The sequence below is a fragment of the Platichthys flesus genome, chromosome 2, assembly GCF_949316205.1.
Source record: "Platichthys flesus chromosome 2, fPlaFle2.1, whole genome shotgun sequence".
NCBI classification, from domain to species: Eukaryota; Metazoa; Chordata; class Actinopteri; order Pleuronectiformes; family Pleuronectidae; genus Platichthys; species Platichthys flesus.
This window is the reverse complement of record NC_084946.1, coordinates 16,071,568-16,087,751: the sequence shown is the minus strand read 5'-3', so window position 1 is coordinate 16,087,751 and position 16,184 is coordinate 16,071,568. Positions and strand designations below refer to the sequence as shown.

The following is a 16,184-nucleotide window of genomic DNA, read 5'->3' as shown; positions in this document are numbered from 1 at the left end:
CGGAATTATTTGGTTAAACAAGACTATTATTTACAGACTTAAACAACAGAGAGATCTACATGATACACCCTCATCAGGAAGTACCTGTAATACACAAACTAAAACAGCACAAGAAACAAATCAAGACTTAAGGTTTGTAGCCACACTAGTGTCGCGCAATGTTTCTGAATGGATGAATAAATTAAACGTTTTTTATATTGTCAGATTAACCACTGCTTCTACCACAAACAGAAGGTTTGACCTGAGGGCAGCACAGGGACAGAGGTCATGTTGTCAGATTGTCAAACTCTGATCTGTAGGTTGTATACATGTGTCCAGGATAAGGTTTCTCACAGGAATTTAGATGAAGACACTTCCATGCAATTTGAAAATATACACACCTGAGCTCCTGTGAAAATGTTCCTTGTTATTGAATGTTATTATTTCACAGGTATCGTGTCATGAACAAGAGTAATTTGTGCTTAACTGCTAGTGTGGCTACAAACAAGTAGACCAGTAAACCAAAAATGAAAACAGGTGAGCGGACATCACTGAACATGAGGTGCAACCAGAACACACAGCTCCCATTAACACAACCAGCTGCTGCACACACACACACGTCACTTCCAACCGCCCGCAGTGTTTTCACGTCAAACGTACACAAACTACAAAATAGATCAATATTAAAATATACAACCTCATTGAGCTTTAGGCTATACAAGATGAAAATATACCGTTATTTTTATACTGGTCACTTGTAAAAGATAAATCTTTGTTATTCATTACAACTACATACACTTGAAATATACAGGAATATAAACACAGTCTGTTTTTTAACACCATGGCTTTGAACATCTGACAAAAATAAAAGTGCTCTCTTGTGTGTCTTATATGTGCTTCATTTGACTGTCCAAACCAGTTCAGACTGTGTCAGGAGTCAAAGAGGAAACCTGGTGCTGCTCGCCAGTAATATATCACAAATATACAGAAAATATGCACATTTGAGTTATCTTCATGTATTTATTGTTTGCCTGTGTACGTTCCTGAATATGTGAGGAGTCTAAGGCATAGAGAAGTTCAAACTATCAAAATATCAGAGTTTAATATTAATTCAACTGATTTAATTTGAATATTTGTCCCATAACTTCATATATATTTTAGTCCATTGCAGATTTTTGTTCAACGTGTTTGCTTTGTTTTTGCTCCATGAAGAATTTAGTTTGTGCATTCTAGTTTGTGGTATATATTGCTTCATCAATGTGCCTGACCTATTTAAAGAATGTGAATACATTTTTTTAATAATAGGTCAATTCGCTTGTGCATTATAATTGTGTAAAATCTTTTTTGTGCTTTTGTAGCATTGTAGTCATTTTGTCAGAAAAGACGCAAAACTAAGCTGTGCTTCCTGTCAGTGGAACTTCAAGTATTTTTATTATGTACTTCTTGCTCTTTACTCTTTGGCGGACAAACTGAAATGATCGATTCCCTACACAGACACACACATCACACACATACATATATATGTATATATATGTATGTGTGTGTGTGACATGTGATGTGTGTGTGTTTGTGTGATGCACAATGAGACCGACGGTGGCTTTGATCTCCTCCACAAAATAAAAACTATATTATCCTATATTATAATAATATACTGTACACTGTTGTTTACAGAATGAACAAGAACACTAATGGCTACAAACAAAACAGAGCAGGAGGTCGTCATTTTGTCACTGCAGTTTGATCTGTGGAGACAAATCAACATGACGTGTTCTGTATTTCAGAGCAGCCAAACAGAGCTCAATGTAGACAAAGGAAAAATCACTGCATATTCATTTATAGAAAATAACATTATCTGTGTTTAGCTGTATGGCTTGGCGAACAGTATCTCTACAACATTAAACTTTATATGCACATTCATTTTGGCCTCTCAGTGCCACCGTGCTGCAGTGAAACCCTGTTCACCACACCAGCTCCCCTACATTCGTTCTTCCAGATCCCCTGCACAAGGGAGTGCATTATACTGTGAGGGGGGCTAGGTCTGCTGAGGGTCCTTATACTAAGGCAAAGAAAAGCAGATCACAGACCTTCAGCTCAAGCACATAAATACCGTGATTTCAAATACAGAACAGAATAGAGGTGTATTCAGTGTCTCACTGTTAAGAGTGAATTTGGTCTTTTGACATATATCTCCACACTGCCTACCTCAATTTTTGGTTTTTGGGACATGTGGGCTCAGATAAATTAGGCGACTACAGTTTCGTGGCTTGAGCAGGGCATTGGTGGGGACTCTCGGAGCTGCAGTGATCCCTGGTGGAGAATTTGGGGTTGAAAGGTAAACTGTGCTACAGGACTGGATGTTTGGACGGCAATCAAGAGTCAGACTCTGGCGTGACAGGCGTGACAATTGTGACAGGTGTGACAGGCGTGTCAGGTGTTGTTGGCGTGGTGGGACTGATGGCAGCGTTTTGGTAGCTTGTGCCGTAGCTGATGTTTGGAGACAAGGAGTTCGGGTCCAGGGGTTTGATCTCTCCAGGAGTGAGGTATGCTTTGTGTGCAGGGGCTGATGACGGTGCCTCGCCGGGTTTGGCTCCGAGGATGGATCTGGCCTCATCCTGCTCCTCCAGGTTAGAGATGTCCTTCATCATGGTTTTACGGTAGGAGACGGACAGCTTGTTGGAGCCATCGGACATCAGGTTAAAGTGACGAGCGATGAAGACGACGGGGACAGGGAGCATGGCCACTACGATCAGAGAGAAGCACATGGCAAGTGCCCAGGGAGGGTAACTCTCGAAACGTTCTTGAGCCTGCAAACATTGAAAGACAATCAAGTGAGAGTGAGGAACTTCTAAAGTAATAGAATATTTGACTTCAGCAGTCATTAAGTACAATATGTGGGTTATTTATCATTTTTATTATTTACGACACTACATTTATTAGTCACTAGCTCCTTAAGTTAAAATAATTTACACGTAAAACATTTTTAATAGGTTTCTCATCTTCCTAATATAAGTAAAGTTGTGTTTTTCTCAACATGTTCAGATCTTACTGCATTAGTATATAATAATATATAATACAGTGTGAGTATTTTTGATAGTTGTGATAGAAATTTTACTATTAGGGCAATGATTGATATGAGGAACTACTTTGATGTTTAGAAAGATAAGAAATGTCTCCCTGAGAAGTCAGGGTTGCACTCAAACAAATGTTATATGACTTCCTCACTGACAGGGTCACCTAACAAAGACTTAACAGCACGGGGGATTTGTGGTTGTAAAGATTGGGAAAGGGATCTTGAAAAACAGATGTTACATTCCAGGGTTCTGCGAAAGAGTAGGTGACAGTATATTGATCACCTATTACTTCACATCAAAGAGGTTGATGGATAACATTTGTTTCCTCTCTAGGAGGGGCCTGGAGATGTATAAAGTGCTGCTTTTTCTTGTATGTCATTGATCATTGTATGAAATCTATGCCATGGTTTTGTACGGTGATGCCCATCTGTAGATGTAGAATAAACTTCCAGAAAGACATTGTAATGACTTGTGCTTGACTAAGAAACTCCCATAACATAGTTAAATACTACTAGATTATTCTCCTGTTCCTTCACTTGTATACATTTTGAATGCAGGACTCTTTACTTGTAATGCAGTATTTTTAAATTGAGCTACTGCTATTTTTGTAAAGAATCTGAATTCTTGCTCCACCATTTCTGCTGTCAACACACAAACACAGTAAGACAGACACACACACACACACACACACACACACACACACACACACACACACACACACACACACACACTGACTGACCAGCTCTTCGACCCAGGCGTTGTATCCTGGTGGGCTGATTGCCATCTCTATGACAGTGGCTGAGATGAGAACGATGAGGCAGAATGGGGAGACGTATTTCCACAGGTAGAAGTAGATAATGCACGGTCGGAATCCCAACATGTCCTCCAGGTCCTGCATGAACCTGAGACAGAAGAACAAAACAATATTACAGTAATGTCCCTTCATATAATTCTTATTTAACACCTGTCAGATAAATACTTCATGACTCAGGTTTACCTTTTAGTACCATAAATCCAAGCGACAGACACATTTTCAAGGATGACAACGACAGTCAGAGGCAGACCAGCAGAATAATCATCGAACATGGTGACAAAGTAATTCCCTGAGCGCTGAACGAACAGCAGGCCACACAGGAAGGCCACAACGCAGCAACACACTGAAACAAACACAAAGAAGAACAACAGTTTGGTAATTCATCGGAAAACGGTTTTATTTTCAATGGGTTTATTTGGTTTCTGTTATTGTTTTGCTGTTGATACGCTCAGAGCAATTTTACATAGCGTAATGCATCACAATCACAAATGTGGTTTAATCCTTTTTAACTGCTAAATAAGGAGTTTGAGTTTATAATATAAAATGGCCTGTCTTGACGGGTCGGGATGTTTACCTGTGAAAAGCTCCTTCTGGACCTTGTAGGAGTCGAGAACGGGTGTAGTGATGCCAGTCATGGTGCCGATCATGCTGCCCAGGCCGAGGTTAATGAGCATGAAGAAGAACATGACCGACCAGAATGGAGATGCTGGGAAATGAGTCATGGCCTCTGTGAAGGCGATGAAAGCCAGGCCGGTGCCCTGGACAGACTGAAGAGAGACGGTCATAGGAATCAAGAGTCATGAATATGGAACATGGAAATAGATATGTCTGCAGACAGAGACTTTCTAAGACTCACCTTGTTGAGCTCGTCCTCAAGGAGACACGGCTCCAGACCCAGCTGGGCGAAGCCGTCCTCTTTGACCGTCTTGATGACTCCGTATATCTCAGCATAGTCTGATGTGCTGAGCTGGGAGAAGTTCATGTGTGGAGGGATGAGGTCGTGACTCAGGACGTTGGAGTTGAGGAACCCCAGGATCTTCTCAGAATTCCTTGAAACACAGCAAATGTAAAAAATGTAAAAAGCCAAAGATAGTGTTGGGATATAAAGTGATGGAATTACACTGGAGCTGCAAATTTCCCTATAAGCTCAAAGAACTATTTACTCAAGACAAAAGTATAATGTAGGGCTCTGTTTTTATTATGTAAAACATATGAATTCCTCTCAGATCATTCATTAAGCTATCACATACTTCCTCCAGTTCTCTCTTGTTTTGATTCAGGGTTACCGGTTTTATCGGTTTCATGCTGATAAAATTATTCTTTTGATTTTCTTGCTTTACTATCTAGATTTACGATTGGTTCTTTGATTGGTCAATATGGTCCAAAAATGTCTTAATAATTAAGTGATGAATCACAAAAATTGCAGAGTATATTCAGACGTTTTTTACAGTTTTGTCCTATCGTTTTCTTTTTCACTGCAGCCATTTTGTTTTGTGGTTGGTAAACACAGGTGTTTCTCACCACGCTAAGGAATGTTCCGTTCAGTCCTTATAAACGTGATGAGTAACAGCTGCGTTAACCTACTAGCATAAGTCACGACAAAATGGCTGCTGTTAAAAAGCTCTGTTCTTTTGTTTATGACTAAGTACTCACTCAACTAACGTTCCCTTTAGCTTCGTGTGCACTTTTTGATAATTATCGAATGATAGCATGTGAATGTAAATAACAGGGACAGTCAGCAGGGAGGGCATTACATCTGCTAAACAGCTGATGTTGGATTTAGCATGTCTGTACATTTGTGTAAGTCTGGTTGAAATGTCATGTTGTCACGTGCACAGAGAAGATCCACTTTAATCTGGGAGCAGGCAAACATTTAAGAGCTAAGCATGATCTCCGCTGGAAGGGGTTGACCAATCACAACAGAGCAGCCCAGCTGACCAGTCAGAGCAGACTGGGCTTTTAGACAGAGACTGAAAAGAGGAGCTATAGAAGAGGACAGACTGAGAAGAGTGAAGTGTTTCCTGAACATTAGAGAATGTAAACATTATCAAGTCATAACCCAAATGAAAATTAAGAACCTGAATATGAGCATGATATGTTTCCTTTGATTCCTGCCTCATTGTACTCACTCTGCGATACACTTTTCGTTCATGATGTTCGCCTTGAAGCCCAGCACAGCAAACACCACCAGTGTGGCTAGAATGGAGGTCAAGAAGTTGATCACCGAGACGAGCACGGCGTCAAAATGACAGTTGTTGTCTATCTTATTGTAACTGGAGAAAGCTATCACTCCTCCAAAGCCCAGACCCAGGGCGAAAAACACCTGGGTGGCTGCTTCCCTCCAAACCTGGGGCTCCAACATCTTCTCCAGCTGTGAGATACAAGGTGTAAGCATTGTGCGTATTATATATTGGTACATATACACTTAATATATATTATTTAATATTCAGATAGAGAAAAACAAACCTTGGGAGTAAACATGTGAGCGATACCATCCACCGATCCCTTCAGCATTAACCCCCTGACCAGGAAACAAAGGAGCACCACGTAGGGGAAAAGAGAGCTGAAGTACATCACCTGTAAACCACGAGAGAAAAAAATGATTTAGAAAAAGTAGACCAGTGCTGCTCTTTCATGTTTTTCTCTCATCATACCATCACTCCACTACCTTCCCAGAGGAGGCGATTCCTTTAATGACGGCGAGGCAGACGATGATCCAGGCCACAAACAGAGACAGGGTCATTTTGACGTTGAGGCCGCCGCTCTCCGCGATCGTGCTGGTCGTGTTCAGGGTTTGTCGGTACCAGAAATACGTCGTGGCGGAACTTTTGTCGCACTCGGGCTCCACAACTGTGAGTTTTACAGTCAGACAGAGAGAGAGAGAGAGAGGTTTAGTTCGGGTGATAATGAGTATCGAAGGGAGAAGAAGCGGAGGTGTGAAGATGCAGCAGGAAGATGACAAGGGCCGTAGAGGAACGAGATCCACAACGTTTGCTCTGGGTCAATATCTCAATTATCGGCTGGTTTACACCCGTCAGACAAAAGTGAGCTGAACAAGGTCATCTGCTCGCTTGCTATGGAAAGAGCGAACCTGCAACTCACAACACCTGAGATCTTTTTCAGTGCACACATAATATATTCTGCTGTTACCTTGTAGAAATGATATATAGTGTGTGGCTGAGTGTGATTCTCAACATTATTCTCCAGGATGGTGCAGATTTATCTACGTAGATGCACATAGACACAGCCTGCAGGGACACACATGCTACAGCTTCTCATGCAGGAAAACCCTCTTTCTAGATGTACAACAAACTAAATCTTCTGAATTCAATAAGTCCTTTCACATAATTCGTTGTTTATTATTTACTGTCAGGTCCAATCATGATGCTTTCCCCGTTACACTGGTCATACATCTATGATACTCAAAGAGCCTCTGTCCTTCCTGTGAAATGTTTTACATTCTGCTGTTGTCCTCCAACATTACGGTCCTCCAGTCTCAGAGGCTGAATCATCACTCCCTCTCTTTCTACCAGCTTTGTGGAAAACCTAACCTCTCTGTTGGGAGGTCGATCGACATGTGGTGGTTGGCTGCAGTATACGTTATGAATCTAGCCTCGTCCACGTAAATAGATGAGTCAGTTGCCACTTGTGATGTATGTGAGTGCTTGTGTCAACAGGACCTCGCTACAGCGCAAACTGTGGCTTCAAATGCTCAAGATGGCAGCGTTCGTATCCCGGATATTTTAGCGTCATTTCGGGATAGTGAGAGGAAGTGGAGACGCCCCGTCCACTTTCATATACAGTACTTTGCACAATTGATATTGAATAAAACCCTTCATGACCTGTAGTGGAATCTAATTCCATGGACATAAGGTCCTGTAGAGCAAAACAAATATTTGTTGTCATAATCGTTAATCTAAGCTGCATCTGTATTTAAAAGGTAACACACAAATAAACTTGCATTGCCTATTCTTCAGTAATTAAAGTCACTTACTGGCAAGTGTGCCGTTCCTTCTGATTGGACACTCGCTCCATGGCAGAGGATACTGGAAGGACTGGAAGAAGTAGAAGATGCTCCAGCCAATGATCACGTTATAGTAGAGACCCACAAAGCCACACACCTAGATAGATAGAATAGAAAAGAAAGATAGATTTATGGTCTTCTTGTTATCTTTCCCATTTAAATTTTACAGCAGCCTAAACTTTCTGTTATGTGACATTAAGTGACAGCCACATTAACATGAATTGCATAATATCAGGTTTTCTGCCAACATTTCATCTCAAAGGGAAAGAAGTGTGCTAATAAGGCGGCAGGCTTTCTGCACGTCTTGTTGCCGTCAGTCTTCCGAGCAGTCCTGGCAGCCAGGACATTCAGGAGCTAAATATGGTTGAGGGAAGCATGAATAATTAAAGTGCTCTCTTTTCAACACTGATCTTCCATGAGATATTTATAGATACTTCTGTGCGAGTCTCACAACTCCGAAGAAAGGCTACCCTTCACTCCCCGACACGCCAATACCTGCCACACGGCCCAAGAGGATATGTGATGGTTGTTGTGGCGACCAAAGCTGTAACTTGATCCTGTCTTTACCGTAAAAAATTAATTGTTAAGTTTCTACATATAATACTAAATATACAGTAACATACGTATATATGTAATATATAAGATGGATGGATAGATAGATAGATAGATAGATAGATAGATAGATAGATAGATAGATAGATAGATAGACAGTTAGTTAGTTAGAAAGATAGATAGATAGATAGATAGATAGATAGATAGATAGATAGATAGATAGAGAGATAGAAAGATAGATAGAGAGATAGATAGATAGATAGATAGATAGATAGATAGATAGATAGATAGATAGATAGATACATACATACATACATACGTACATACATACATACATACATACATACATACATACATACATACATACATACATACATACATACATACATACATAGATAGATAGATAGATAGATAGATAGATAGATAGATAGATAGATAGATAGATAGATAGAAAGAAGGAAAGTTGGACAGATAGATAGACAGAGAGACAGATAGATAGATAGATAGATAGATAGATAGATAGATAGATAGATAGATAGATAGATAGATAGATAGAAAGATAGACAGATACTTTATTTTTTCCACCACACTGCTGTCAAATTGCTTTTCTATTACAGTGTTGTATATTGCAGTCTTCAGGCAATGGTTACAGTGATGATGGATTAAACAATTTCATAAAAATCAATGTTTGATCCTTTACCATTAGACTTGACATCCCTATTCCGCCCAGACTGGGACAGACGTAGTTCCACACACCAATGCTCCCGCGGCGTATCTTCTGACCCACCGCCAGCTCCAAGAAGAAGAGCGGGATGCCGATGAGGAGGAGGAGGATAAAGTAGGGAACCAGGTAGGCACCTGGAAAACATAAGGACTTATTACTCTGCTTGCCATAGTACACTCACAACATGAGGTATGTGATGTAAAATATGTCCCTTCCAAATGTAAAATTAAGTGAGGACACTGGTCTCCGAGCTAAAGGGAAATGTTTGGTTGAAAAACCAACACAGCAGCAGGGATATCTGTTTTTAACTGTGATGTCTTTTTTTTGTCTCATATTTGTCAACTCAAATATATTCTGTTCTTGAAGTGTTTACCCAATTTCTTGGAAATAATATGGACATAAATTGCTACTAACTATTGTATTCAAATGTACCGGCTGCTATGACGACTTAATTTCCCTTCGGGATGAATAAAGTAATCTATCTATCTATCTATCTACTCGTCATTTTTCATTTTCCAACCAACTAACCAACAAACCAAAGTTTCCTACAACATGTTAATATTAATAGCTGCAGAACAAGTGCAGTGATTAAACAGTTTTAGTCAGAATCTATTGAGCCATCCAGCTCACACCACCGCCCAGCTCCTCAATGATGTAACTACCCAAACTAAACTGATGAATAATCTTTAAATTACATCCAAATGCGTCTCTTTGCAGCTTAATCCATTTCCTCTGTAAAGGGTGAGTCATCATCCGGGATATAAAGACTTATAGCGGGCAAACATGCACTACTACTATTAATACATCAGAAGAAGGAATTACATTCAGTGGCACACACATCCCATAGTGGGACGAGTAATGAGGCAGAGAGGTGAACGGATGAATCAAGAAGGAAATGACAGTGAGGAGTTAAAGACCTCGGGTGACAAACAACTCACTCACTCACAAATCCACTTCATCATAGGATATAAAAATTGGAGCCTGTGATAAAAACCATGAATAACAGAGTCTCTGGCATAGACATGAAGCGGGGGGTGAAATGATGGAGGGTGATAAAACAGAAAAGAGAAAGGCATGATGAGGGAAGGTGACGAAGGCAAGCAGAGAGGAGCCCACACAGCGATAACTCCTCATCACACAGACCTTTTAATGTGTCTGTAATTGGCTGCCAGACAGCAAATTAAACAGTGAAAAATGGCTGCTCGCCAGGCAGCACAACCTGACCGGTCCGAGAGTGATTCTACTGTCACCGACGCCCCCCCCCCCCCCCCCCCCCCCCCGCAGACAGTAAATCCGGCACATAAGTCAGACATGGGCCGTAAAGCTGAAAACAATCAGACTGATGGAGGCTTCATCACGTCTGTCGTGACATGATGTTCTTCAGCCACTGTGAACACATGGCTGACACCGTGCACGCCTCAGATTACATGCATCTCAAACAAAAACAAAACCCTGTCTGCGTGCAGCTACACTCACTTTTGTATCGAGCTCTTCTTCTCTGGTCATTAGAGTATCAGTTCAGCTGGGCCTGGCCCTGTCGCCAGTAATAATCAATGGTGAAGCTATTTTGGGATTCATTTCTACACTGCAGCGCTTTACTGTTAATTCTGTGCCGAGTGGAAACCCAATGCTTGTGATGGTCGGGCCTGTCTGACGCTCTAGTTCGAGAGAGAGAAGAGAAACAAGATGCTGACTTCATTTTACGTTCACATCACTCTGTCTGATTCTGAGAGAAAGTTGAAATCACTCATGTTGACTAGGAGGGAGCAGCACGTTCAAAGTCAATAACAATAAGCAGACTCACCATATTAACTTGTGAAAAAGGAATTTATCTCACTTATTTTGATTTTGTACTTATAATTTGTTTTGAATAATAAATCTAGATAAAAACAACAACACTGATGACACGCCCCACCTCTTGCCCACTGTCAGCTGGGATTGGCTCCCACCCCATCACGCCCTTCAACAGGATAAGCTGTATAGATAATGGATGTTGAATGAATGCATGGATAAAAGAAACAATTACACAGCTCTATTTTTCGATAACAATATATTTCCACTGATTTAATAAGTCATAATGTTTAAATATATGTATTGTTCAGGCTAACTTTAGTCGTAGGAAGACTGTTATGTGTCATTCAAAGGGCATACAGTTACTCTTGGGTAAAACAGCCTTAAAAAACTGTTATGTTATAAATTATAGTACTAACATATTGTATCTATATTAATATTATTATTGTAATCATTGTATCGCCCCTGCTCTAATTGTATAAAGCTAATTTGGGTCTACATACAAACGGACCAATGACCTCAACTAATGTCACATGGGTAAAAGTCCAAAGAATAAGTTCAAAAGAGATGCGTTTAGGAAACCTCTGAAGCCAGATGATCATCTCTGCTTGTGTCTAGTGGCTGAATTAACTGCAAGGAGCATAGAACACCTACATTCTAATCTCTGACTGAAGTGCGAGCGCTCAGGTTGTATTGTGGGTAATGTATAGTAGGTGCCGTATCTTTCAAGCAGCAGTGTCTTGTCGAAGTCGGTGTTTGAAGAGAGGAGACGCGGACCCAGAACTTGCAGCATAATAGAATTTATTACACAGAAGTTTCACAGGTCAGACGGGCTCCATGGTATGCCCGGAGAAATCACAAAGGCCAGATAGTGAAAATCTGGCTCGCCTCTGCAAGGCAAGACCTTTTAAAGAGGAGGTGTTACAAACAAAACTATAGATCAAATGACGTAGCACATAGGGTCTATGCCTAAATTTGCACATGTTTTTTTAGTAACTTTAAGTTGAAGTCACCCGCTAGATCTTTGCTCCTCCCTTAGCAGGTCAAATACTATCCCATAGGTCAAAGATCATTCCAAGGAGGGGGAGAAATAACCCAAACACATAAAATAGCACTTACGAAGCCTGAAACTTCAGAATCAAGTAACTTAAGAGGGTAGTATGCCGTCATGGTATATGACCATGTTAGAATTTATGACATGGGTACCAGACGTGATTGAGGGAGAGTAAAGGCGACTGTATATCTGGTTCTTCTACATCACCTCTGATAGTTTTTGTTGTTGTGAAGCTGTCTTCAACAATGTTGTAGAGGTACAAGGCTGAGTAAATGGCACCATATTCTTTTAACTTTTATATGTGGTTATCTATAGTCAAATTTTCCATGAAAACAGACAGTTCCCCTTTACATGAGCATATGCAGCTCACAGTGAGATTTACTGTGATATTTGTTTCCAACTCACCTCCTCCATTCTTTTGGCACAGGTAAGGGAAGCGCCACACGTTGCCCAGTCCCACAGAGAAGCCCACCTGGGCCAAGATGTACTGGAGCTTGCTGTTCCAGGCGGGGCGCCCATCGTTCTCGGGCACCTCAAGCTGTGGGGGCTTCTTCCCAGCGGCCCCTCCGACGTTCAGGGAGCTGTTCTGGTAGTCCAGCGGCTCCTCGTGGGCGAGCAGGTCGGCCACCGACTCAGTGACGAGCTCATTGCTCTGCTGTAGCTGGGTCACCTTGCTGTTCTTAGGCATCAGGGAGGCTGAGGGTCGGGAGGGGGGTGGGGGTGGAAAGAGAGATGGAAGAAAGAGACTGGTGGGAACAGAGAGTAGAGATGCAAAGAGTGGAGAAGAGATGGATGGATGGAGCTGTAAGGCAGAGACTAAGAAGTGACAGCTGGATTTGAGGTGTTGGCCTCAGTCCTGCATCAGAAAAACAGAAAGGTTGGATAGTACATTTTATTTCAAGGACATCATCCAAATTCAAGGTCTTATCTTTCTCCATTATTAGACCAAAAAATCCATAAATATCCTTCTTTAGGAATAATAGAAAAAACTAACGTCAGCTCCTTGACAAGGCTCATTTGATGTAATTTTAAGCTCCGTTTATTCAGCTCTGATCTTTAAATAACAATTCTCGCAATCACTGACACAATTATTCGGCCATTTAGTGCTTTGTTAGGCTTGTAATGACCACCATGCTAATACATATGTCCCTGCAGAACCATGGGGCACGTCAACGTGAAGACAGGAGACCATTTATCACACCTATCAGCTCAGTTAACCTCGATACTTCAACAACAAAACGCAGCAGGGACTTCACAAGCACACACACACACATACACGCACGCCGGCACACACACACATACACACGCACATGCAAACATTCACATACAAAAACCAGCACATGCATGCACTAATCCCAAAATACCGCAACTGTTTTATTCAACCCCACTCATACACACACACACAACCACACACACGCACACACACACTCTTCCTCTTTCTCACACACACACACACAACATCTCAAACACTCAAAAGACCCACATGATGTTTCCGGTTCCCAAAAAAATTCCCAATCCTGCAAATTGTTCTATTTAATTTCCCTGTTCTGCAAAGCTTAACTTCAGTGAAGCTTTTCCCCTGCAAATCCTCTAATCCCCTGAAACCTCACAGCAGCATCCATCCTCACCCCTCTCTCAAAGAGTGGTTGGTTCAACCCAAACTTAATGGAGGAAGTGAACATGATGCTTTGAATGAAGTGCCATGGCGCGTTCTCTTGATCCACATCACGAGCCACTGTGTAGGCTCATTACTTATTGAGCGAAAGCTTTCTCCATTTCAAAAAAACTGCCATGCACTGGAATGCAGAAGTGCAAAGCTTGTAGATTATTTGAAGACACTGTTCTAGGTGAGGAAGAGAAAAAAACTAAAGGTCAAAGATCACCAGGGCCTTGTGAAAAGCGAAGGAAACAGCAGACAAGAAGAGCTGGATGAAGATGCTGCACCTTGAATGTGATGCATTCATCGTCACAACACCGGCTGCTTGCATCAGCCGAAAACAAACTCAGCAGATTCTCCCCAAGAACCATAAACTCTGGGCTCCTATTACAGCAAAGCTTCAACACAAACAGAAAACACTGTTCTTCTTGCTTAGGATGTTCGTTGGCTTTCCTTGTTTATTCCTCTTTCATCCCACAACAGATTCCCTCCTCTGTGCATGTCAAGATGAGCTTGTGATGCAATAATCCGTGCACGGCCATTGACAAATCGTCATAATCCTGCGTGCATTAACGGTAAAGCCCCGGGATCTCTGCTTTTTTTTTCTGTCTCGTCATTCAATCCCACAAGACACGTAATATCAATCAGCCAACTCCTAGACACGAAAAAAAACCAACAACATCCGCTCACCCAACCAGTAATCCTGCTGGAAAAAAATCCAACACACAGTTGAGCACATTTCACAGCACGACAGAGGCATGTTTTACTATGGAAGGGAAAAGCCTCTAGATCTCCTGTTATACATATAATATACATATAACAAGATCTGCCTGACCTCTTTGTATTTCAGGATCATTCAGGGATCCTGTATCCATCTGCCTCAGGGATAATACACACAGAGTTAGGGTTTCACTAAACTGTGCATCAGCTCCAGTAAAACCACACAAATGACTGTCTCATCTTCAGTCTATACATAGGTCACATCAACAGTAGAGGCTGCATTATGGAGTCATTTGCTGTACGCACAAAAATAAGAGATTGTGTGGTTTCTACTGCATCACTTGTCACTTAAATTACAGTTCTATGGTCTTCTTCGTGAGCTTTCCCATCCAGAAATGCGCAACATTGCTAAATGACTGACAATACGACAATACAAGCATTTCTCTAAGCAACAAAATACAGAGAGAGATATTTCCCATCAGCACTAACAAGGTCACACGCTCAACCACGAACACACGGCCTCACACATCAGTTTTCATCGTCAGACACAACATGCAATCACGGACATCCAGGTAAAAGTTGTGCCCTCGTGCGGACGTGGGCGGCAGTGATAAAAAGGCAAATGTGTATGAATGTTTCTTTGAGTTGTGTCTGCACAGATGATAGTGAGGCCCCTCCGGTAACACAATTTAACTACAAACAAACTGGGGTAAACGGGAGCAGGTGTCAGCTGCATTGATCAGTCTTGTCCACACTCATCAGCGCTTCTACAATGGAATTCACAAAGTATTGAAAGACAGAGCGAATTCCAGCAAAGGTTTACCCCCCCCCCCCCAGCACACACACACACACACACTGCCACAAGGCCTCTGAACCCTGTGCCACATGTCATGATGTTCATGCACTGTTATGTCACCGTGTAAGTAATATTGTCTGGTATCATGTTGTAGTGTCACCACTGTCTAGGTCTTTGTTATTATTCATGTTGACAGGAGCTTTTCCATGTTCTACCGAAAAATAATATTTCCCCCCAGAATTTACGATATCAATTAACTATAAAAGCATGAAAACATCAACTTTACAGGTTATTTTTGTTGTTAAAGCATTTCTTTAAGTCTAGAATTCAGTTGAATGGCGCATTTGCAGGCTGTGAAATATTCTCAGTAACATCACACATTGGGAACACCACGGGGACACTTCTGGTGCTGATGCTGTTGGTCCAGTGTTCTTCCATCTATGATTTGTCTGCTCACTGCGAGAGCTGCTGCGTCTTTTTTTGATCACACAATCAAGGTCACGCAGGATTATTTCCTGACCGCTGAGCGCAAATTTAACAAACAACTTCAAAAGCATGCATTGACGTCAAACTGGGCTATTCAAACTTTTTTTTTAACAACTTATGCAGAAATAAAAAAAGGGTTACACCTTTCCAAAAACCCACGTGATAACACTGAGGAAGAGCTGCACATGTGGAGGGATGAAAAAAACAGTCCTCACCGTGAGTCTTTAATGGCGATGAGCAATATCCAGGGTTTTAATCTGAGTGTATCCGTCATGGAATCTGTGGAGAGAGTCGTTAAAACATCCGCCGGGCTGCTCCTGCTTCACTGACTGAGGCGCTCACAGGACACTGGAGGACGGAGCATCATCACATGCAGCCCTGCCTCCAGCTCTGACACGCAGGGTGGAGGGTCCGGAGCGCACCGTGACGCACGGACCGCTTCTCATTATTAACAGGGACAAATCATCACCACTGCCACACACACACACGTGCGCACACACACACACACGCTGGTGT

At 41.7% G+C, this 16,184-nt stretch overlaps 1 protein-coding gene across 1 annotated transcript; it reads right to left on the bottom strand.

Moving 5' to 3' along the window:
* Window positions 1-883: 883 nt before the first annotated feature.
* On the bottom strand, window positions 884-15,984 carry LOC133966491 (sodium-dependent neutral amino acid transporter SLC6A17-like). The gene is made up of 12 exons (XM_062401451.1): window positions 15,884-15,984; window positions 12,415-12,865; window positions 9,141-9,298; window positions 7,859-7,985; window positions 6,533-6,714; window positions 6,331-6,441; window positions 5,994-6,235; window positions 4,721-4,913; window positions 4,439-4,631; window positions 4,048-4,207; window positions 3,790-3,952; window positions 884-2,783 (listed from the first exon to the last, which is right to left on the bottom strand). Exons 2-12 carry the CDS (start codon window positions 12,695-12,697, stop codon window positions 2,349-2,351), a joined length of 2,247 nt encoding a protein of 748 aa, XP_062257435.1. The 5' UTR covers window positions 12,698-12,865; window positions 15,884-15,984; the 3' UTR covers window positions 884-2,348.
* Window positions 15,985-16,184: the final 200 nt, after the last annotated feature.

Excerpts from the sequence above, each read along its gene's own strand:
- LOC133966491 (XM_062401451.1), bottom strand. The coding sequence starts at position 12,697 with ATGCCTAAGAACAGCAAGGTGACCCAGCTACAGCAGAGCAATGAGCTC. Across the intron at positions 6,236-6,330 it reads CTCACATGTTTACTCCCAAG|CTGGAGAAGATGTTGGAGCC; the intron begins GTTTGTTTTTCT and ends TGTATCTCACAG. Across the intron at positions 4,914-5,993 it reads AACGAAAAGTGTATCGCAGA|GAATTCTGAGAAGATCCTGG; the intron begins GTGAGTACAATG and ends CTGTGTTTCAAG.